This window comes from Gymnodraco acuticeps, unplaced genomic scaffold, assembly GCF_902827175.1.
Source record: "Gymnodraco acuticeps unplaced genomic scaffold, fGymAcu1.1, whole genome shotgun sequence".
NCBI lineage: Eukaryota > Metazoa > Chordata > Actinopteri > Perciformes > Bathydraconidae > Gymnodraco > Gymnodraco acuticeps.
The window spans coordinates 2,073,865-2,097,035 of NW_022990341.1; the positions used below are offsets into that span (position 1 = coordinate 2,073,865).

At 41.2% G+C, this 23,171-nt stretch overlaps 2 protein-coding genes across 2 annotated transcripts in view; one reads left to right on the plus strand and one right to left on the minus strand.

Annotated features, from left to right (window-relative positions):
• On the plus strand, positions 1-17,179 carry erich3 (glutamate-rich 3). The gene is given in 16 exon segments (XM_034223541.1): positions 1-159; positions 3,034-3,127; positions 3,576-3,701; positions 3,812-3,883; positions 4,063-4,191; positions 6,706-6,864; positions 7,259-7,468; positions 8,517-8,697; positions 8,995-9,181; positions 9,575-9,798; positions 9,876-10,016; positions 10,380-10,573; positions 10,575-10,713; positions 12,020-12,157; positions 12,778-13,579; positions 13,581-17,179. Coding segments are annotated over 16 exon segments (5,133 nt in total). The 5' UTR covers positions 1-139; the 3' UTR covers positions 15,898-17,179.
• tnni3k (TNNI3 interacting kinase) overlaps positions 17,086-23,171 on the minus strand; it is a 16,985-nt gene continuing 10,899 nt past the window's right edge. Inside the window, exons 21-25 of the mRNA XM_034223542.1 lie at positions 22,799-22,908; positions 19,853-19,912; positions 19,462-19,631; positions 18,102-18,181; positions 17,086-17,664 (exon numbers count right to left, since the gene is read on the minus strand). Of these exons, the coding sequence (XP_034079433.1) occupies positions 17,585-17,664; positions 18,102-18,181; positions 19,462-19,631; positions 19,853-19,912; positions 22,799-22,908 (500 nt within the window). The 3' untranslated portion in view covers positions 17,086-17,584. The remainder of the gene's footprint in view (positions 17,665-18,101; positions 18,182-19,461; positions 19,632-19,852; positions 19,913-22,798; positions 22,909-23,171) is intronic.

A 23,171-nucleotide genomic window follows, 5' to 3' on the forward strand; every position in this document is an offset into this window, starting at 1 on the left:
TGAAATAAAACAGCCGCACTTTAGAACACTTCTGCCGGCTTAATTTTACTTAACACTGGCCTTACGGTGAAGACAACGGCCCCTTTTATCTCAAATATAATTGTGGCAGGGTTTTTAAAAGAGGGCGATCTGACAAACCATGAGTCACCTCAACCCAGGGTAAGTGTGCAATTTATTGTTTAACATTAAACATTAGGGAGTTAGCATGCAAGTGCAACTTTGTTTTGCTTAATATGGTTTTTTATGTTGTATTTACCTCAAATAATTATAATAGCTTATTATTAAAAATATGTTACGAGGTTCAAATATCCAGTAATATAGTAATTAAAGAGGCAGAATTAAATACTTTTAATTGACACTCAAACTATGCTAATGCTAGCCTACTGTTTAGCATTGCGTCACAAACATTAGGCTGCTCTAATAAACAATTGTATGAGAGTGACATATTTAAAAACAAGCTACTACTTTTAGGTAAGACCAGAGCCCTAGAGAGATAAGGGCTCTGGGTAAGACCAATATACTTTTAGACTAGGCTCTATTGCACTTTAAGTCCACTAAAAGCTAGTAAATCCTAAAAAAAACGTTTGAAATAGCAGTTGTATCAAATAACTGTGAACAACAAATGACATTGAACACAACTTAGAAAGAAAAGAAGAAACACTAGCAACAATGATGGAGTGATGAAAAGATAATGTTGTCAAAAAAGTATTCATATACTTTGAAGAAAATCTTCTGTTACCAGCAGTGTCATGTCGATAAGTACTATACATTTACTCAAGAAGGGTACTTAAGTAAAACATTAAGGTACTTGTTTTTAGTAACATGCTTCCACTCCACTACGATTGAAAGTAAAAAAGAAGCAGCTAAAGTTACTTCACAGAATATACTGTATGTATACACTATTTGTAAAAATGTATGCATCATGCATTGTTATGGATTAATTATTATATGAAGTAGGTCAAATGAACTGGAATTGCAACAATAGAAACATAAATACACTGATAGGGGTCAATCTGCTAAAGCTTACATTTGTATTGCGGTTTTTCTAACCGAGTAATTTTCTAGTGTAGAATTTGCATTTTAACTTCTACAACTAACTTACTTGAATACTAATAACTTTTTTTATTTTAATCCAGGCTTAGTTTTGTTTTTCATTTCTTTAGACTTCTCGATGGGTCAGAGAAAGTCATGTTAATAATGACCCGTAGTAGTTCAACCACCATGTTGTGGCTCAAAGAGAAATCTGGAGCAGAATCTGAAGAACACCAGAGACACACGCCAGGTGCACAAAGAGGAGGCAGACAGCGTTAAGTGTACCATCCCCTTTCATTCCTGTTTGTAATCAGACCCCGGTAACCGACCCTATAGTGGGATCCTCTTGTCTCGTACACAAATGCTGGAGGAAATCAAATCTGTGTTGGAAAAACACTTTGAGTCCGGCCGGGCTGACAAGAAACAACCAACAAACAAACAAGCATGGTGTTGTGCCCCACTAAATAATTTGATTGGGATTCTTGTTTTCTGTGAACAGTAATCAAGATCTCTAGTGGAAGACATTCAGAGTCCTAAAAGACCTCCACTGGCTTCCTGTCTCCCTGTTAATTAACTTAAAAATCCTGGTGTTGACATACAAACTCATCACCAACAAGGCCCCAGATACCTTAGATCTAGCTTGGCCTCCCTACTCTCCATCCTGTTGGGGAATCATTTCCCCTGCATGTCATCTTTCGCCCTCTGACGCAGATGCCCAGCCTAGAGCAGCCGTTATCTCCCATAAGGAGGGGCTGCCCAAGCATTTTGTTGTTGTTACCAGTTTAAGACCGGGCAACTCTCGGTCAGAGATAGTTATTGTTGTGGGACATCCTTCTCGGGGTGTAGATGAACCGAGCCATAAGCGACAACAAATTACATTACATTGCATTTAGCTGACGCTTTATCCAAAGCGACTTACAATAAGTGCGTTCGACCGACAAAATACAAACTTGAAGAAAACAGAATCATATAAGTACATCAGGTTTCATAGAGCCAAACATTTCAAGTGCTACTCAACTGGCTTTAGAAAAGCGAGTCCTTTATTAGTATAAAAGTGCTTTGTTAATAGTTCTATCGCTCGAAGTGGAGTCGAAAGAGATGAGTTTTCAGTCTGCGCCGGAAGGTGTGTAAGCTATCTGCTGTCCTGATGTCAATGGGGAGCTCATTCCACCATTTTGGAGCCAGGATAGCAAACCCACGTGTTTTTGCTGATGGGAACTTGGGTCCCCCTCGCAGTGAGGGTGCAGCGAGCTGTTTGGCTGATGCAGAGTGGAGTGCACGTGCTGGGGTGTACAGTTTAACGGTTTAATGTCCTGGATGTAGGAAGGGCCAGATCCATTCGCAGCATGGTAAGCAAGTACCATTGTCTTGAAGTGGATTCTAGCAGTTACCGGATGTGATTCAGTGTCAATCAAATGTGATTCAGTGTCCCCAGTTGTTTAGTCTATCTATTGAAGAATGTTGATTATTACACTCTGAACTAGTTAAAACCTGGAGCTACAGGAGGGTTCATCAGAATTGGTGTGGCATCTCTACCGTGTGGTCAGACCGTGGCCCGTGACATGTCTTGTGAATTCTCCGGCCGAAGCTCCAAATAAACCGTCAGTGTTTGCCATCAAAGCTCCAGTTCTCCATCGTGTCTCTCTGAGTCCTGACTCCAATTGCTTCAGAAGTTTCTCCCACACATCCCATAGTCTAACCTTTGCAACTTCTATGACAGAGCTTTTTCCAGACCACCTCTGAGGCTCTGGACCCTTCCCCAAGATAAAAGACACTCAGTCTCAATTCTCCAATCCTGCTCCAACACTCGATCTCTTCTCCTGCTTTCTCTTAGCTCCCCCCTTCATCCATGTGACTGAGTAGTGTGTCCAAAGTGTTTGACGTTTGTCCCACCAGTGTTCCCTAGCATTACTCAACTTAAAGTTCTACAAAAGTGAAAAATAAATTGTATTTATTATCAGTTTATTTGTCTGAGATTCATTTAATGAGTGTTTTCTGCAGACTTATTTCAGCATACAACAGTCTCACAGACAGACATCTGGCAGGATACTTCAGCAACACTCGGATCAGGAGACACCTGCAGAGAGCAGGACTGGTACGTCAGCAGGTTGATGGTGACGGTGATGATGGTGATGGTGATGATGATGGTGATCGTGGTGGATGTGATACTTCTGAGAGCTACAGATTTGAGGTTGACGATATCCATACTGTGTATATTATGACTCTCAGATACATTGAGGGGTTTTATCTAGCAATGTTATATCTGGCAGATTTAAAGTAGCACACAACTTTTGCTTCAAGTCTCAAGTTATTAAAGTTAGTAAACAAACAAAACATCTAAAGCCCAGCACACTTCAAACAAGAGAAAACGTTTTTCAGGTGCAATTTAGATTATTAAAGGAGGAAACCAAGTAAAACAAATTCTGTTCAAAGCCTTTAAAGATATGTATGCCTAAAATGTCAGATCTTGGTGACCTCAGTTAGACAACAATGTCTTTGAAAACCTAAACCGTATCCTGAACTTTGCTTATCGTTGTTTTCAGATCACAAGGAGTGGGCGCATTGTTCCAGACAAGGAGTACAGACACAAGCTGATCCAGAGAGCGCACCACAGACACATCCGAGAATGCCTGGCCCAGGCCATCTTCCACAAGGTGCTGGAGATGGAGGTGGGAGGAGCACACTTTATCAGAGACAAAACAGTCAAAACACTCAGAGAATCTGTGCTTATCCTTGAATAATAACCGATTCAAATGTGTTCTGTGCCCCTCCCAAACAGCGTGTCCATCAAATAGAGATCAAAAGGAAACTGGAGGAGTTTGCAAGGAGGGAAAGGGTGCATAAGATCAAAGTACATCATTAACATTTAAACAACACTTTGCTTCCAGATTTTGTATTATTTTGAATAATATGAAACCCCAAAACATTATTAGCATGTACTTTTATTTACAGATAACAGGTTAAACACACAAGGTATGGCCACACATACAAAATGGAAACAATAGTAATGAATGTTTTTTGTTTGGGAAGGTGGATCGCTCTAAAAGATATGAAGAAGAGATCATCCGTATCCTGTCTCCACGCCCACCCACGGGTGCCCGAGGCATCCGGAAACAGCACTCTGGTCCAGAGGGGGAGCACTCTGAGTCCTCTGAATCTGTGAGTCAGAACATAATTCATACACCAGTTGATTGTAGCATCTTAGTAAGATGTAGTCACCTGTGAAAGCTACAGGCCAATCAGGAACCATTTCAATCACTGATGCATGTTCTTATTCAAGTGCATTTTTTAATTCTGACCTTTTATTAAAGCATCTCCAAAATGCAAAAATGGTTACATGACACCACATGGTCTCTGAAATATTACGTCTGAGTTTAAAACCTCAATATTCATTTAAATAACTTTAATTACTCCAATCAGATTAAGCCTTATAGGTCAATCACATCTGTGTTTTACAAGAGGAAAACACAAGGATTGATTTGAATTCAAGTATAATAATAATATCAAGTAATAATGAATCATCCCTCAAACTGTTGTTAAAATTGGACAGCCTCTAGCACAGTTAGCCTGCCTCTGTTCAAAGGTATTTCAACCATTTGACTATTTTCATCGCGGCAACTATTTCTTCATTTGCAGCTCACCTGCATTTGATTCGTCAGTTTATTTTTTACACTATAATGCAGGGTTATTCAATTGGTGGCCCGCGGGCCAAATCCGGCCCCGGGGTGATATTTACTGGCCCTTTGAGTATAATGTTAAAAAGTAATCAACTTTTTTAAAAAAGATTTTAAAAAAGTGCCTTTATTCCAGAGAGGGTCTTACATTGAGAGATAGAGGGGAAGACATTGCCTGAAAACTTCGGCGGGCTGGGGTTTCGAACCCACCTACTAGCTTCTGTAGCGACAACTCCTTTCATTTATTGCATCTCTGCGTGAATGATTAGATTATTTCACCTAAATCAAATGAAATGATGTTGATGGTTAAATTAGCTTCACATGTAGGCCTACTGAGTTCTGTACTAGCCATTTAGATCTATTAAGGCCTTGGGGCTATGTTGTTTGATTGAATTAAACACAATATACACTCCACTGTGCTGTTGTAGTATTTACTGTATCTGAAGCTCTTAATATGATTGCTCATATTTCAAGCCATCTTTTTCCCGGCCCCTTGCTTTGGATCATTTTCATCAACCGGCCCCCGTTCCAAACTAATTGAATAGCCCTTGCTATAATGCAACATCCCTCAAGCTAAAAAGCCCCAATTTCATTTCGAAACCAAAACATTAAATCTGTTTTAAACACTCAAACTCAGGCACAGTTGAGTGGTTTCTATGTCCAAGGCCTTATTTCTGGTAAAACATTTTACGTCTGTTAAGAAAATCATTTCTCCGTCGGCATGTTTAGAGGAGCTGTATCAGCTTCTGTGGCTGTGTGTGCAGACAGGTTAGCGTGAAGCAGTGGGATTTGAAGTGCGTTATCTTTGAAATGTAAGAAGTCACAGACTTTGAGGCCAGAGTAAATAGAGCTGGTAATCCTGCCCTTGATCTCTGTGTTTACCTTTTGAAACGCAGTATTAAGTGTGCAAACATGGCACACTTCAGCAGGTACAGGCTTGTTTGCAATACATGCACAGTCAAATGTTGGCGGTGAATGTCAAAGAGTCATTTGCATTAGCACACTCTTGTAACATTTCTTTATCAGCATAGAAATAAGTGTATGCAATATAAAATAAATAAACGAGCAGATTAAATCAATATACCACAACAAGGTGTAACAATATATTAGATGGTGTACTACCTACACACACTGTAGAATTATGTATGGAAATAAAGGAAAATATACAGATGTATTTGATATGAGGAATACCAAATGTAGAATAATAAAACAACTCTTCCTCCAGTTATGCTTGGCTCCAACACATACCATTCATTCTCTGTAGCAAAGATTAATGAGAAAAAGAAAATATAATTGCAAACATAAATGCAAATAAGCTGCATAAGGCACCTACCATTGAACAACTCCAAAATAAGTACTAAGTGCATCTTAGGGTGACATTGTTTCAAGAATGAACCCCTTAATCTCAATATATTAAGAGAAAATTGACACATACTATGTAATTAACAGCATTATTCCTTCCATTATGCTGGCCTCAAACATGGGATGCTCTTAATTGTGTATGTTTAATTTATACTATTAGTTTTACTGGAGCACAGCAAATCAAACTGAATTCTACTGTGTGTGTGTGTGTGTGTGTGTGTGTGTGTGTGTGTGTGTGTGTGTGTGTGTGTGTGTGTGTGTGTGTGTGTGTGTGTGTGTGTGGTGTGTGTGTGTGTGTGTGTGTGTGTGTGTGTGTGTGTGTGTGTGTGTGTGTGTGTGTGTGTGTGTGTGTGTGTGTGTGTGTGTGTGTGTGTGTGTGTGTGTGTGTGTGTGTGTGTGTGTGTGTGTGTGTGTGTGTGTGTGTGTGTGTGTGTGTGTGTGTGTGTGTGTGTGTGTGTGTGTGTGTGTGTGTGTGTGTGTGTGTGTGTGTGTGTGTGTGTGTGTGTGTGTGTGTGTGTGTGTGTGTGTGTGTGTGTGTGTGTGTGTGTGTGTGTGTGTGTGTGTGTGTGTGTGTGTGTGTGTGTGTGTGTGTGTGTGTGTGTGTGTGTGTGTGTGTGTGTGTGTCACGGTGCTGCAGCCGGGCTCGACTCGACCCAACACGGCTCCGGGGAAGATGCAGCGGCCGGTGCGTCTGAAGCCGATCGGCAGTAACAGCACCACCGCCTCGCTCAGACGCAGCTCCCCTTACAGACTGCTGGAGTCGTCCAATGAGAACGAGCAGATGCTCAACAGCACTGTGAGGCCGCGATACATGAGACCCGTTCATTCCTTCACCCATTCATCTGCCTTCCTGCTAGAGAGTTTGCATGACAGTTTTCCTGTATGGACCAAATCAGATTCTAGATCAATATCACCTGTCTTTGGAAACTAGTGGCAGAACTCTTGCAGTTGCACAGTGAGTGATAAAAGATACAAAATAGAGTTGTATCATACACATATTGTACAAGTGCCTACAAGCTCAGTAAAATAGTTTGTGCTAAAACCAGAAAGCCACATTACTTTTCTTTACTAAACAAAGTGTGAACGTAGCTTAGGACAAACTCCTCTCTATTAAACCTTTGTCTGCTTGTAAAGCAGACAAAGGACACTGGAACAACAGCACACACTAAACCTTTCTACTTCTCTCCCAGATGGAGAAGGAGTCCTGGAGACATCGGACCACAGCCGAGCCCCCCCGTGGCATCTCACCCTACTGCCTCCCCGTCATCAACAACTTCGTCACCCCGGTGCCTCCCTCCACGAAGAGGAGAGAGAGGGGGGTGAAGGTCACTCCCAGCGGGACGCTCCGAGGCCGCAGACTGCGTCCCACCACCGCCTCCAGTGGAGTGGACGCCTACGAGGTCTTTGTCTCTTGTTACGTTTTCCCCGGCAACAACACCTTCCACATCAAACTAACAGCCCCTTTGGATTAATTCGATTTTTGCAAGACTCAGCAGTATTCTCTATTTTATGTTTACAATGTATTTGTCCGTGATCATCTTTATTCTGCATATCTAACATCAATCAATCAATGTTTATTTATACAGCCCAATATCACAAATGTTACATTTGTCTCAGTGGACTTCACAGTTTGTACAGAATATCAGTATGACCATACGACACCCTCTGTCCTTAGACCCTCACATCGTACAAGGAAACACTTCCAAAAAAGGAAAAACCCCACAGTTTAAAGGGGAACATGGGAGAAACCTCAGGGAGAGCAACAGAGGAGGGATCCCTCTCCCAGGTCGGACAGACGTGCAATAGATGCCGTGTGTAAATCGAAGAGATAATACATTTACAACATAGGTAGACCAAATGTTTGGAAATGCATGTGTCTATAATAAGAAGATGAATCCACGAGGATGTCAACAATCCTGTGGGAGCCATCAGGGAAGTAGTATGATGAGAGTCAGGCAGGACCACAGCAACAGGTTCAGCCACGACTCGAAGTTCAGGACTCAGATCAGGACTCAGGATCAGCCACGACTCAGGATCCCGGCGTAGATAGACCCCAAAAAGAAATTTGGGGGAAGCTGGGTTATTCGGAACATGAGAGGTACAGACAGAGAGAAGGAAGAAGTAAGGTGTCCCCCGACAGTCTAAGCCTATAGCAGCAAAACTAGGGGCTGAATCTAATCAGCCCTAACTATAAGCTTAATTTGCCAAAATATCAATACAGAACAGCATACAGGGACCGTGAGCTTTTTATTTTCCTTCACCTCTAGTCACAGACTATTGTTAAGACAGTGGTGACAGTAAGGCTGCAAAGAAAACCCAATTCATTCAAATCAAAAGTAATAATTTAACAAAGTAAGGAATCTCTTACTGACTTAAATGTATTTAATTGTCCACTGAGTAAGTATGATGTCGTTAACTGATCCCAACCTGCCCTTTTCTCCCATCCAGGACCCCCCCATGCTGAGGAGCTCTGTGCTCCAGAGCAGAGTGCGTGTGAACATGATATACTTTGGCAAAACGGTGCATCTCTCTCATGACCTGACCGACATGAGGGATGAGGTCAAAGTGTTTCAGCAGCACTGTGGAGGAGAGAACCTGTGTGTTTACAAGGGCAATCTACGAGAGGGAGGTCAGTGTGTGTGTTAGATAAGTGTGTTCGCGTACACAAATAAGAGCAAATCTCATGAGGGAGGTCATATAGATAACATACAGTCTGTGTGTACAACCTTTAGGCAAACAGACTAACTCCACTATGGGGTCAGCAACTCCATGGAATATCTTTAAATGTATTGTTTCTGTATCTTTAATTTAGTTGAGTATCCATTCTCACTTGATGTGTTTTGGTTGTTCCTGCAACACAGAAGTCCCATATTTTGATGTTGAAAATGTTCCTTCCTCTCATCCACACCCTCAATCTCTCCCTCAGAGACTTTCCAGTTCATTTCCAGGCGGCACCGAGGTTTCCCCTTCAGCTTGACCTTCTTCCTGAACGGGCTGCAGGTGGAGCGGCTCAGCTCCTGCTGCGAGTTCAAACACAGGAAGGGCTCACGACTGGGCGGCAGGCACGGACACTTTGGCTTCTGCGGAGTGGAGGGGGCTTCTCCGTGCTACAAGTAGGGTCTCTCTTTTAACAGGCACACCGTCAACTCCATTTGTGATACAGTTGTGAGAAGGCCTTTGTGACAGTCACCGAACTCCCTTACTGAAGTGTCAGCGGTCAAGTTGCATTGTGGGTAAAGAAGCCCCAAAACCCAATTGTACTGGTTCAGTGTAGTAATACAATTCTGCCCTACAATTCTAACTGCAGTCAATGGGTCACATGACATGGAAGTTGTTAAACAAAGGAGAATTTGTCAGCTAAACAGAAAGATATTAAAAGATATATTTTTAAAAAAGCCAGAAAAACACCAACTGTTTCCTTTAAACTTGATGTTAACTTTACATCTTTCAAAATATTGACATATTCCTCAACTGAGTGTTTACAGTGTACAGTCTAACTTCTTCAGGTGCATCATAGCAATGGGACTGGACAAGAAGCCCACTCCTCCACCAAAGAGAGTCAAAGATGATGGAGTAAGAGAGGAGTCAGTGTCCAGCCTGAAGGAGGCTCCTGTGATGGAGACAGAGAGGACTGCAGACAACGAGTCAGAGTGTGAAACCAGCCGACCTCAGGACATGGAGACTGAAGTCAAAGAGGCAACGGCAGCGGAGGAGGACAAAGTCAGAGATGGTATGGATGAAACCAATATGAAATAAATACACTTCTATTCTATACAGTGACTCTCAAAGCATTTTCTTCCTCTTCAGATTATGAAGAAGACTTTGAAGCAGATGACGAGGGCCCTGTGGAAGATGCTGAAGTGAAGAAATCCCCATCTCCTTCTCAAGAAACTGAAAGTCAGACTAAAGAAGGAGACGCCTCTGAGACCGAGGACGACGAGAAGGAAGGTGGGCGAAACATCTTGTTCAAACACATCTTTTAAGATAAAGTAAAGTAACTGGGAGTAAAGTGATATTTCACTCTTACTCTTCAAGCATTATTTACTTTTTCTTTTCATAAAGCAAAAGAGAATCACTCTGTATCTCTAGAGGAAAACACATATCTCTGGTTAACATGTAGAACCTAGATTTAGATGAAATGCTTTACAAACATAAATAAAAAATGTTAGCAACAAAAACATCTTTTAAAAGTAGAATTTCGCTATTTTAGGAAAAACGGCTACTTCTATGTATTAATAGTATAACATGGACGTTAAGAAAGTGTTTTTTTTTTTGTAAAATAATATGAAATGCTCCATCTTTGTTGCACAGAGGACATACAGTCAGCTTCAGGCTCCAGCTCCTCAGACAGTGAGCGGGAAGAGAGCGATGCTGAGGTCACCAAAGAGGACGAGAAAGCAGAAAACATTAAAGAAGTCGACCCGGAGGAAAGTGCTGTTCCACTAGAAGCTGCCACTGAGGCCATACCTGCTGCGCCTAAAGACTCGGACAAACAGGACACTGCGGGGAGACAGTACCGAGATAGAAGTGTGTGAAACAAGTGTCCCCTCGGCCAATGAGAATCAACAAAGTGAAGAAATCTCAGCAGAAAAAGACGAGGAGAAAATGGTAGATGAGAGCAAAGCGGAGCAGGAGCAGGATAGGGGTGAGTGGGAACACGTCTAACTCTGGAGTGAGGAATTGGACCAGTCCATCTTTTATGGAGGTTTTTCCACTGTTATCTCAACCAGTCATTCAAGTATTGCTCTATTTACCGTAGACTGACAACAGCCAAATAACTATCACAGTATTGTCATGTTGTGAGATTTAAATTAACATAATGACGTTGTTGTGAAATGAGATAGTGGAAAAATTACGTGTCTTATTATTTTTTTTCCTGCATGATTTCTTTGTGATTTTCTGTATGTTCCACTTTTTAATGTTCATTTCTTTGGTTGCTGTTTTTTTTGTATGGGTTACATTTTTACATTTTAGAAATCTTTCTTTAACTTCTGTTAGCTTTTTTACATAATAATAATAATAATACATTTAATGTATATACAGTAGCGCTTCTCCTCTGCCAAGACAAATCTCGAAGCGCTTCACAACAAAGGACACTGATAAAATGTGAGATTAAAAAATATATATATATAAAAATAAAATAAAAGTCGGAGATAGCGATAAAAATGGCAGTACTCCAGGTGTACCATGCTCAAAGTTTATTGGAAGGCCTGCCGAAAGAAGAGGGTCTTAAGGCCGGTTTTGAAGACATGCGTTTCAATACTTATGGTTCAAGCTCAAATTATGTGACATAAATTAATTAATATACAGTTTATAGCTTAAAAAACAAAGGGAGGACTCAGGTCAACGTCAGAGAGGAGGTGAAAGCTACCACTGATGGAAAAACACACACATTTCATATTGCACAAGTTTCAAAATGTGCAGCTGGACAAGTGTTGAGTGCCCAAACAAATCTATGTTTGTCTTTCTAGCAGCATTCTTTATGGTAATGGCTGTAAATATCTAATTATGTACAGTAAATGTAGTATTAAACTGAATTATAGGTTTTCTCAACCAAAGTGTGCTCCAAGTGCAATCCTGTTGGCACAAAAGTGAGTTCATATCCTAAAATGTACATAAAATAGTTTTAAATATATATGTTTTAAGACATTGTGTTTCCATTTTGGTTGTGTACTGAATGTTTGTGTGTTGTTTTTCTGTGCACGTTGAATATTATTTTGCATGTTCTGTTTTACACTTGGAAAGATTAAAGACATTCTGGTGTTATTGGCTACACGTCTATATTTGTTGGCTTATTTCTTCCATTCCTTTTGCATTATTCAAATACGTATTTATTCTTTACCTTAAAACATACGGACATCGTCACTATGAGTGTCTCACAGTAGTTTATCCTTAGCTTGTAACATGCTCTTATATCCCTGTGTGTGCCATGTCTCTTTTTCTCTCCCAAGCTAAATCTGTGCAGGAGAAGTTGGCAGAAGCCATCCTGAAGGAGTCCCAGTGCAGCTCCGAGCCTGAGCTGAGCGACACCAGCACCGAGGAGGAGGAGGAGGAGTCCTCAGAGAAAGGCCCTGAACCGGACAGCAAGGGTACCAGATCTGCATTCGGTACCACTTTGCAACAAGACTACCCTTATAAAGGATTCATAAAGGGTTTATCATTAGGTTATTAATTATGTTGTAAACACTTTATAAACCAGTTCTAACATAGACACACATCAACACAGGCTCACTATTTGGCAAGATGACGAAGCCTTATATTGGTAGCTTACTTCGTCTTCTTCATCAGCCATCATCCTTGGTATCTGTTGTTCACTGAGTTGATTCCCCCCCATCCATCTTGATGTTTCTTGGCATCTCTTTATGACCATTTATTTACGAGTTACGAACATTTATAGTTGCCTAAAGGGAGGCTTATTGTAAAGTGTGAGTATGAGTTACTACCATTTCTAATAAGGCTTAGCAGTACAGATACATGTGGGCTCACTATTTGTCACAGTTGCCCTGTTCATCTCATGTCCTATAAAAGCTTATTAATGACTTCTAATGTGTTCACAACCTAATTAATAAATGAATTACAAACTATTCGTAAACCCTTTATAAGGGTAGCCTTATTGTAAAGTGGTCCCCTACATTCTAATTCAAATAAATCAGACCACTTCTGCAGTAAATAAAAACATCCCTAAACAACCTCTGCATTGTGTTTTCAGATGCAGTTGCAGTGAAGTCTATCACCTTGACAGAAGAACTACAGGCCGTTGTGGAGGAGACAAAATGTGAGGAAGAGGTTGTTTGTGAAGCTGAAGAAGTACAAGAGACGTCTGATCCAAAAGAACAAGAGGAAGAATCTGAACAGGAACCCCAGGAGAACAAAGATGTTCCTAAAGATGTGGAAATCGAAGAGGAAAATGAAAAGGACAAAAACACAGAGCATGTTAAATCAGAGGAGGCAGAAGATGCAGCTACAGCTCTGCATCCTGTATCTGAAGAGGAAATGGCTGAGGAAGACAAGACTTCAGGACATCAAGAATCAGCTAAATCAGCCAATGAGGAGGCTCTAGAGAAAGACAAAGAAACCGAGGAGGAAAAGGACGTGGAGGTTGACACGCAGCTCGACGAGACAGGACACGGGGCAAAAAGCAGCGAGGAGGATGAGTCATCGGTATCAGAGCCGAATCAAATCCCTGATGAGACAGCAGCGCCTCATGATGCAGAGGCGATGACAGCCAGCGAGACAAAGGAGATGAAAGCAGAGCCCTCAGAGGAGCGAGAGGCCCTCAGCTGTGAAGAGGCACCTGTAACCCACACAGAGACGAGGCAGCAGGGAGGCAGCGAGGACGCAGAGACTGAAGGCACAGCGGAGAACTCAAGCAGCTCCACGGAGGGTAGCGGAGACACCACAGTGGAAACAAGTGTATATTTAAGTGAGGAGAATGCTAAAGAGGAAAGTAGTAAAGATGATATTAAAGAAGCGTCAGCAGTAGAGGAGAGTAAAGATGGCGTTGAAGAAGAAAGAGGAGGATGATGAGAGTAAGACGGAAGAAAGGATAGAAAAGGAGGAAATGAGTTCAGAGCGGACTGAAGTTGACTTTAAGGATGAAGGAAATGCAAATGAAGAACAGGCAGAGAAATCCCAAAGTGAGGAAGAGGAAGTTGCAAATGAAGAGAAGGCAGATGAATTAGAAAAGACAGAGAAAGACGAAGAAGATGGTGAAAGTGTCAAGAATACAAATGATGAGGAAGAATCAGAGGAAAAGGGAGATGAAGCTATTGAGAGTGAAAAGGTGAACACAGCAGCTGGGGGGGGAAAGGATGAGGAAGAGAAAGATAACATCGAGGACAAATCTGAGAAGGATAAAGATGAGGAAGGATGTGAAGAGAAACAAGAGGAAGCTGATAAGACTCCAGACAGAGAAGAAAAGACGTCTGAGATCATGGAGGAATCTGAGGGAAGTACAGGTGCCGACTTGGATAAAGATAATGCAACAATATCAGATGATAATATTGTCGAGTCAGAGGATGTCGAGGATAGTGAAGCAGGAAATGTAGCACAGGGGACTGAAACGACTGAAGAGACTTCAAACAACGTAATGGAGGTTGAAAAAGAAATTCAAGAAGTAAATGACAGCAGTGAAAAGGGACAAGTTGACGTTGAAAATGGAGAGATGTCAACCGAGAAGAAAACTCAGGAGGGAGAAGGAGAGGTTCAAACTGACGTGAAAAGAGACGAGAATACTGAGACAAAAGCAGAGGAGCCCACAGAGGGGGAGAGCACAGAGGGAAAGGAAGTAACTGTGAAGTCTGAAGCTGAAACACCTGAAGTCGACAAAGCTCCTGATGTGGCACACACTGAGGCTGAGGCAGCAGAGGACAGTGTCGAAAAGCAAGAGGAATCCACTCAAAACGACGACCCGGACACATCTGGCATGGAAACGAAGGATGAATCGAAATCAGACGAGAGAAACGACGAGGAGGGATCGAAACAAGATGAAAATGGAAATGTATCTGAGCCTGACAGTGAAAACAGAGATTCCGAGTTGATGACAAAGAGCGATAATGTGTCGAGTCATGTCAGTGAGGTGATGGTTGCTTCGTCAGGTGACCAGGCACAAACTCCAACACACACAGCTGTGGATTTAGATCCAGCTCAGAAGTTAGAGGTATCCACGGCACAGCCTGACTCTAACACTGAAAAACACACGGAAGAAAATCCTGCTGATCACTCTGCAACTGACGGAGAAAACGGAGCAGACACGGAGGAGGCGAGCAAGGCCTCGGAGGAAGGAGCCAGCGTGCTGCTCCAACCTCAAACACAGTCCCCGACACAAAACAACACAGAGGAGAGCGTAGCAGAAGTTAAAGAAACTCCAGAAGTACCAACAAGAGAAAACAACGCAGAGATGGTCACAAACTGGGTAACCAAGCATCAAACATCCAAGTTCTTTGAGACGTTTGTTGAACCGTTGGAAGACTTAAAGGAATCACCAGATGCTCAACTTAACGCCAACGAAGAGGAAACACAATCTACAGAACAGGCGAGAGCAGAGAGTCCACTTATGATGGCAGAGATATCTCAAAGTGTAAATGAGGAAAGGGTTACAAGCAAAGAGGAACCTCAATCTTCAGCTCACTCTGAAGCCGGAGAACAGAGTGAGAAAGACTCTCAGCAAGTGGAGGAGACTGAAGTAAAGGACTTTAAAGTAAAGCCAGAGAGTGATAAAGAGTCTGTGAAAGGGCAAGATATAAGGTCAGAGGACCAGAAAGGAAGTAGGCGATCTCTTGATAAAGTGCAAGAAGGTTTAATGCAGGATGACACTGAGCAAACTGATGTTTCCAAAACTGAAGTGGAAAGCCTATCAGGGACTCAGCATTCAGTAACGAGCGGCAGAGCTGAGGGGGAGGAGAAAACTAGTCCAGAGTTGAATGAAAAACAAGCAAATGAAGAGGAGAAAGATCTTCTACCTTTATCCAAGACAGAAGAGCAGGGCGAATGTTCAACGATTCCTGAAGGGCTTTCCAAGTTGAAGGCAAATGAAACAAAAGATACCGAAGAAACTCTGGAAACAAGTGAACAAAGTCGAGAAGTCAAAGAAATAACCGATTTCACAACGTCTGACGATGGAAGTCAAGAGGAGACCCAACGGAAAGACATTGACCCCCAACCGTCGGACGCGAGCATCAACGGAGACAGACGAGACGTGCAGATGATCGAGGACATCAAACACACGTTGAGTAAAGACCGACTCAGCACTTTCTCAGTGGGTGAAGCGATGTTCAGTAGAAGTTCATATCCTCTGCTGACCGCTGCGAGGACAGAGAGCGGACATTAGAGCGGCTCCAAGGTACAGTGAGGCTTTAATAGTTTGTTCTTTAGTTACAGGATAATGTGATCAAAAGTGAATATCAAACAAGCGAGGAATTAGACAATCAGATGGCTACATTTAGAAAAACAGACATTTCAGTCGGACAACTCACGTGTTTCTTAATATGTTTATTAGAAGCAGCATATAGTTGAGTTTGGCGTCTAGGGCCTCATCACTCCACAGATGTATAAAGAACATTGAGTGATGTTAATGTATCATTGGTACTCGAGTTGACTGCCTGAACTAGCTCGCAGGCTTCGCCCCATTATTAGGGACTTCCCCAAGGTACAACAAAAGCTTGTCTTAGAGTATACATTCATAAAAACAGTGACTGTTACTTTGGATGGAAGTCATTGGTATTGGATGGCAGTCTGAAAATGCACATCTTTATATCCTAATTAAGACTTGTTTATCATAAAATGGTTGGTTAGCTTTCTATTATTAAAGTATTCCAAACTTACAATCAGAGTGCCTTGGATGCTTTTTAGATTGCCAACATATACCATTGACTTCCATTAAAAGTAAGCTGTGTTTTTTTTCCGTTTTTTACTAGACTACTTGCCCTGTTCTTGAAGAGCACTTGTTTTTGATTTCAACATCACCTACTCCAAGTTTCCTCACAGAGTGCAGCACTGTTTATGGTTTTAGTTTTGTCCGAGGCCTTCAAGTGTCTTGTGGCTTCTATGTTTACCTCACAAAGGCTTCTTAAACAGTCTTCATCCTTCACTAACCAAAAAGAGGACGCTGCATAAGGAGTTTTGACTGCTGCATGAAATGTTTACAATAGAGCATCTCTTCCTATTGTCGCTAACAAAGAGGCGTCGTATCAAGTGCAGCTGCTATCACTTATTACCCGTAAACCGATACTCTTCCACTCACACACGACTCAATAATTGATCGTTGTTGGTCTCCCACAGCTTAGTTTGTCCCAGCTACGCTATTTCCACTGATGTTACAGTACCTTAGAGATCTGTAATTGCACTGTGTTTTCGTGCTTAAACGTGTATATTTCTTAAGTTGAAATCTAGACAAAAAAACGGGAATTCTAACCTAAGCTAGCAAGGATCCAAGAATAAAACAGTGGTAACATTGTGAAATGTCAAATATAGCAGCGCTGAGTTGTGTCATTAGAGCTGCTAATACTACCTCTTATTTAAAAAGAAAATATTTATTTATTTATATTGCCTTTTCATTTGATCCGTATGGCTAGCGTGGGTTTGTGAGGCTTCTTGTGTTTGATTGATATCCGTTAGTGAACGAAAGCTTAAATAAAAACGGTGAGATTGATACTGGCTTTCTGATTATTTATTTTTTACATGAAGAACATATGCACAAATGAACTGGGAACCTAAAAAGTAGACAAACAATGTACTGTTTTTGCTTGTCACACATACAGTATTTACAAAAAGCGTCAACAAATGATAAAAAAAAACATGACATAATGTATGTAACAGATAAAACTCAAAAAACACAAGACTAGAGATATTTGGAGCTAAGAATGTCAACTCACAAAGAAACTCAACAAAATACAGTTCAGTTTGCACATGGTTAGAAATACAGTATTTTCTACTTTAACCATCTTTGTTTAGAGGTTTTGCTTAAAATTAACTATAAAAAACGCATGAATGTCTAAAATAGGTAATAATAAAAAGGATTAGTTACTGTCCTCGAAGCTGCCACTGCTGCTGTAAGAGGAGTTTAACCTCATGGTGCTCATGGGATCAGACACATAGCCTGGAAAAGAGACAAATAAAGACATCTCTGACACACTATTCATAGTTAGTTTCATTTATGATGAATAATATCTTAGAGATATTAAGGTCTGTGAAATATAATATGTTCTTAATGGAAAGAATTCACTGAAAAGACCCAAAATGACAATGAATTGATCTTCTTAAACAGAAAGGACACCGTTGTTAATGAGTGATCCCACATAGTCCTAGCTAGCAGACATACTAACTAGAGTACAACATTTGTGTTCATCCGCCGCAGAAAATAGTCCCTAACAAATATTATAAAAGTCAATTTGATTGCTGTCCTATTCTTTCATTTGTTTATTTTTTAATGAACCTTTTGGTACTTTATATTGTGGTTTAAGTGCCACCGACAGAGAGGGGTATATAAAACAATGACTGCCACTTTATCAGTGTGCATGTGTTCTGTAAACAAACCATTTCGATCGATGGGAGAAAACTGCATGTTCCTCCTGAGTTCCTCCAGTGAAAGACCTCCAGATGCACGGCGCTGCTCACTGCAAAATAAAATCAGCAATTATTTATTAATCCACTGCAAAGCAACTCCAGTGCAGAAATATATCCAGCTTGATTTACATGGAGAAAGATAGATGAGATGGAGGCAGATAAAAGCTGGAGGAATTGAATATGTAATGTCCGATCTAATACCACGCTGCTCTCACTTTCTCTGCAGGGGGTCAGAATAAAAAATAGATGGACAGATTTGATTGGCCGCCGCAGACACAATCTGCACACTGTTGATCAGCATTTAATATTCAAACATGTTGTACATTATTATAAGTTCAACTGTTAAAATGAGGATGAATTTGAACTTTCATAAGATGAAAACACACAGAAAGTTCTTGTCTAAGGTTTAATTGCCACGATAAGCTCCTGTATCTGGCTTCATAGTGACTGTTGCCTGACACACACACACACACACACACACACACACACACACACACACACACACACACACACACACACACACACACACACACACACACACACACACACACACACACACACACACACACACACACACACACACACACACACACACTCTCTCTCTCCTCGGTCAGAAAGCCATGCATGTTTTATTGCATTGGCTTTCCTTTGTTTCCTTTTCTGTATCCGAGCAACTCCATCCCCCCCACTACAGTAACTATGTTAACTGGTCTACATGTTGCTATTACAATTTCTCAGAGCGAGACGTCTCCAAGACACCACTGTCCAAACTAAAGCTGGCTGTGGAATTTCTGTTCGTGAGAGTAAGGCTGAAAAATATTCTCTGGTGAGATTGTTTTATAAAAGCTTTTTAATCTACTGGGCAATTTAAACCCTATCCACATTTTCATTATATAAATGATAAACAACTTTAAATAATTTGAAGACATTTAAACACTTGCCTGAAACACCTTGATTTAGCTATGTTTACTTCTGTAACACAGTGACATCAAAACGTCATACTTGAGCTGCTATTTGCGCTCCAACACATTTACTGCATTTACTGATTGATCCAATAAGTTAAAGGGTCCGATTCATGTTTGTTGATTTTTAAACAAATTGACAATATTTAAGGAAATTGGGTCATGGAACTAGCCAAAGTGAGAAGAGACAGCAGTTGTTTAGTGTTGTAAGAAACATGAAGTTATTTGGTCTTCACCTCCAAAAACAAATTGGATGCTAAGTCAATGCAAAGCTTCAACTGATAACATCTTGACTTGTTTAAAAGTGGCATTTATGCAGAGCATTCCCGCCACCTCCCCCTGAGGGTGGAGGAGCTTCAGTTCCTCACCTCTGGGTCCAGATGGCGTAGGCTCGAGTGTTCAGAGCGTACTCCAGCTCGAAGCGGGACCGCAGCGCAGCGACTTGACTCCGCCCCGGGCCGCCGCGCCCCAGCAGGCAGTCGGAGGAAGAGGAGGGAGACAGGGAGCCGCTGCTGTTACTGGAGGCCGGGGACATCAGCTGATCAACAACAACAACAACAACAGTAAATAACACACTGCAGGGATACACAAGGGGACAGTCAGGAACATGAGGGATCGTAATTAGAATTCATTTTTTACTAGGGGGAAATTGGATGTTGTAACAGTTGCTCCATTTAAGAATAAATACATTTATATTTATCAGGGTTTAACTGCTAGTGGGTAAATAAGTCCAAGTCTGTTATATTATCTGTTATATACCTCAACGTTGCACAAGCATTCCTCCAGGTTGGAAACCACTTCAGAGAACTCAGGCCTGTCCTGAAATTTGAAAAAAAAGCAAACTATAATACATTTCTGTTTCGATGCTGAACAATCAAAAGCATTGTGTGCATCCAACACACAGACACACACACGTGGGTTCTCTCAGTGTGTCCTGTATTTTAGTCCGCCCACACATGAAGCACAGGTGAGCTCTGCCTCAGAAGCGATCCTCAGATCTTTCCCTCGCTGTGGAGAACAAACAGAGCCTCCCCAGAGCTGTTCAATTATACATCACATCCTCAGAAACAGGGTCTGACCGTCTGCTTTAATATCACAGACCACAGAATACTATATAGTACAGATGAAAACAAATCAAAGTGGGATTGGGATTGTAGTGATTGCTTTTCCCCTATATTTGTTCGCTTATATGTTGTCATTACTCAAGTATCTACTGCTCTATGGAAGAAAAAAACCTTCACTGCATTGTAATGGTCTCAAATGAATAAAAGGCGCCTCCTCCTAGTCCGCTTAGTTCCTCTGAATTCCTTGATGCCTATGGGATCATGGTTATCCCATTTGAGCCTATTATACACATAACAACTCTGCCAAGATAGCCTAATATTGCTGTTTGACATAACATGAGACTACACCAAATATATAGTTATTTTTTAAGTAATTTATTTGTTTTTAACTCTGTAAAATTCCCGAAACCACTGTATGTCTGAACTATCTCACCAAAACACACACATTTAAGCTTTTCTATGTGATAGGGGAGGCTGTGGCTCAGTGGAGTAGTGCGCTGAACTTAGTGCACTGAACTTTGAATCAGGTGGTAGCAAGTTCGAGTCCCACTGCAGTCAGCATGTCGTTGTGTCCCTGGGCAAGACACTTCACCCCAAATTGCTCCTGTGGGGATTGCCCACAGTATTGAATGTATGTAAGTCGCTTTGGATAAAAGCGTCTAACAAGTGTCATGTAATGTAATGATATCTAACTAATATTTAATTATAATATTTTCACTTTAATTCACTGAGCCCTAATGGAGAAGCCTGTCCTCCACTTTGAAAACCTAGTCTAGAAAGGTCCGATGATCATTTTGGTGAGATTCTATTAAACTTTTAAGAACAATTTGTCCTTTCCATTTACACTAGTTTCAGAGAAAATGTGCATTAATCTGAGAGCAGTTTTGTAATATAGGCTTCTTATAGGTTTGATAAATATTTCTCAGCATGTCCCACTCTCAAACCCCAGGACATTAGACCTTGTGATGTCTTTGAGATTTGGGACCACAGCAGGAGCGTCTTCTAACTAAAGGATCGTGCCACAGAGAGCAGCACCTTCGGCTGTGATATAATATGTGTTAATGAGGCCCAGCACACAAACACGTGGCGGCTAATAATGAGCATGGCAGCACTGAGAGAGGATCATCCTGTGCTGCTAAAAGAGAACCTCCGTGCAGTAATGTTAAACCATACACCCCAGCACGTGCACTCCGCTCTGCATCGGCCAATCGGCTCGCTGCACCCTCGCTGCGAGGGGGACCCAAGTTCCCATCAGCAAAAACACGTGGGTTTGCTATCCTGGCTCCAAAATGGTAGAATGAGCTCCCCATTGAAATCAGGACAGCAGATAGCTTACACATCTTCCGGCGCAGACTGAAAACTCATCTCTTTCGACTCCACTTCGAGCGATAGAATTACTAACAAAGCACTTATATACTAACAAAGGACTGGCTTATCTAAAGCCAGTTGAGTAGCACTTGAAATGTTTGGCTCTATGAAACCTGATGTACTTATATGATTCTGTTTTCTTCAAGGTTGGATCTTCTTGGTCGAATGCACTTATTGTAAGTCGCTTTGGATAAAAGCATCAGCTAAATGCAATGTAATGTAATGCATCCTCTAGGGACACTGCAGCTGACTCAGCATCAGTTCCCCCTCTGAGCCTTATTAAATGTTATGTCACCATTAGCGTTAAATTAGTATTTGGTTAGTTTTAAAGGTCCACTATTATAATGTTTTTCATCAATATATTATAGGTCTCAGATATATACAAAACATGTCTCTGAAGACATCCCCTCTGTTTCAGCCCTGTTTCCAAAGTGCTGATTCTCTGTCTGTTACTTTAGATGAAAATAAGGAGCCCCTCCCCACGCCCCTCTGAGAGATATCTGGTTAAAAAGAACACAATGGTGCTCTAGGAGGAGATTCAGGTGATAAGGTGGGGGGGGGGGGTTACCTTGGTTGGTGATTGGCTAATGGTTACACAAGCCAAAAAATCGTTATGACATCATTAAGTGGTGAAAATCTGATCAGCTCGTTTTCAGACAGGTTTTTATAGAAATGGATCAGGACAAAAAGAGAGAGAATCTTTTTTCCTGAAACTTTCAGAATGTCTTTCCACAGAGGGGACACATGTTGATGTAGAAGAGCATGAAGAAGTGGATTTTGCATAATTGGTGACCTTTAAGGCGTTTTTAGCTTATAAATGTTTCTGTATAATACATCAACTCTCTCTAAATCTAGATGCGTTAGTAAGATATATTTAATAAATACTTTCTGTATAGTGTCTGCGCCTTTATTCTCAAGCTTTGGATATTGTATATACAGTAAGAGTGTCCCAATTCACATATCTCCATAAAAACCTCCACTATGACTTATAATTGTACTTCTATTTGTAACTGTGTCTGAACAACATTATTGAATCAAAGTGAATCAGTCTGCCTTGATATCTAATGACTTGCAAGATGCTGGTTAGATTATTTTTAAGATTGAATCTACCAAACTCTCTAGTTCAGTATACACTGGACATTACAGCTCAGAGTGGATACTCACTATATTATGGGCTACTGTACTACATGTACTGTAAGTTAATTGTGCATTTTTTGAGAGACTTTTTCTGGCAGCCAGAGCTCAGATAGAAGAGTTGAAATGTGTCCTTTACCTCGGGGCAGGCGTTCCAGCCTCTCATCAGGAAGGCAGAGATGGGTTTGGGGATGGAGTATCCGACGGGGGGGCGGATGTGATGATACGCCATGTCTGCTGCTGCCGCCGCTGGGGACACAAGTCAGTCTGACATTACGTTTTTGAAATGATCACATGTTGTCTCACAGTCTTTTAGTTCTGTCTTTGTGTATATTTTTCTTTTAACATTATTTTTTTGCATGTTTTCTCAATATATTTTTGAAGAATTGTGTAGCCGTGATAAGTCTCGGACAGAATTGTCAGTCATTCTTGGGTTCAGATTGAGTTATCTCAATCACTTTTGGGTGAACCCCTGTTATTGTTTGCAGGTGCAATCATGAGGATTGACATAT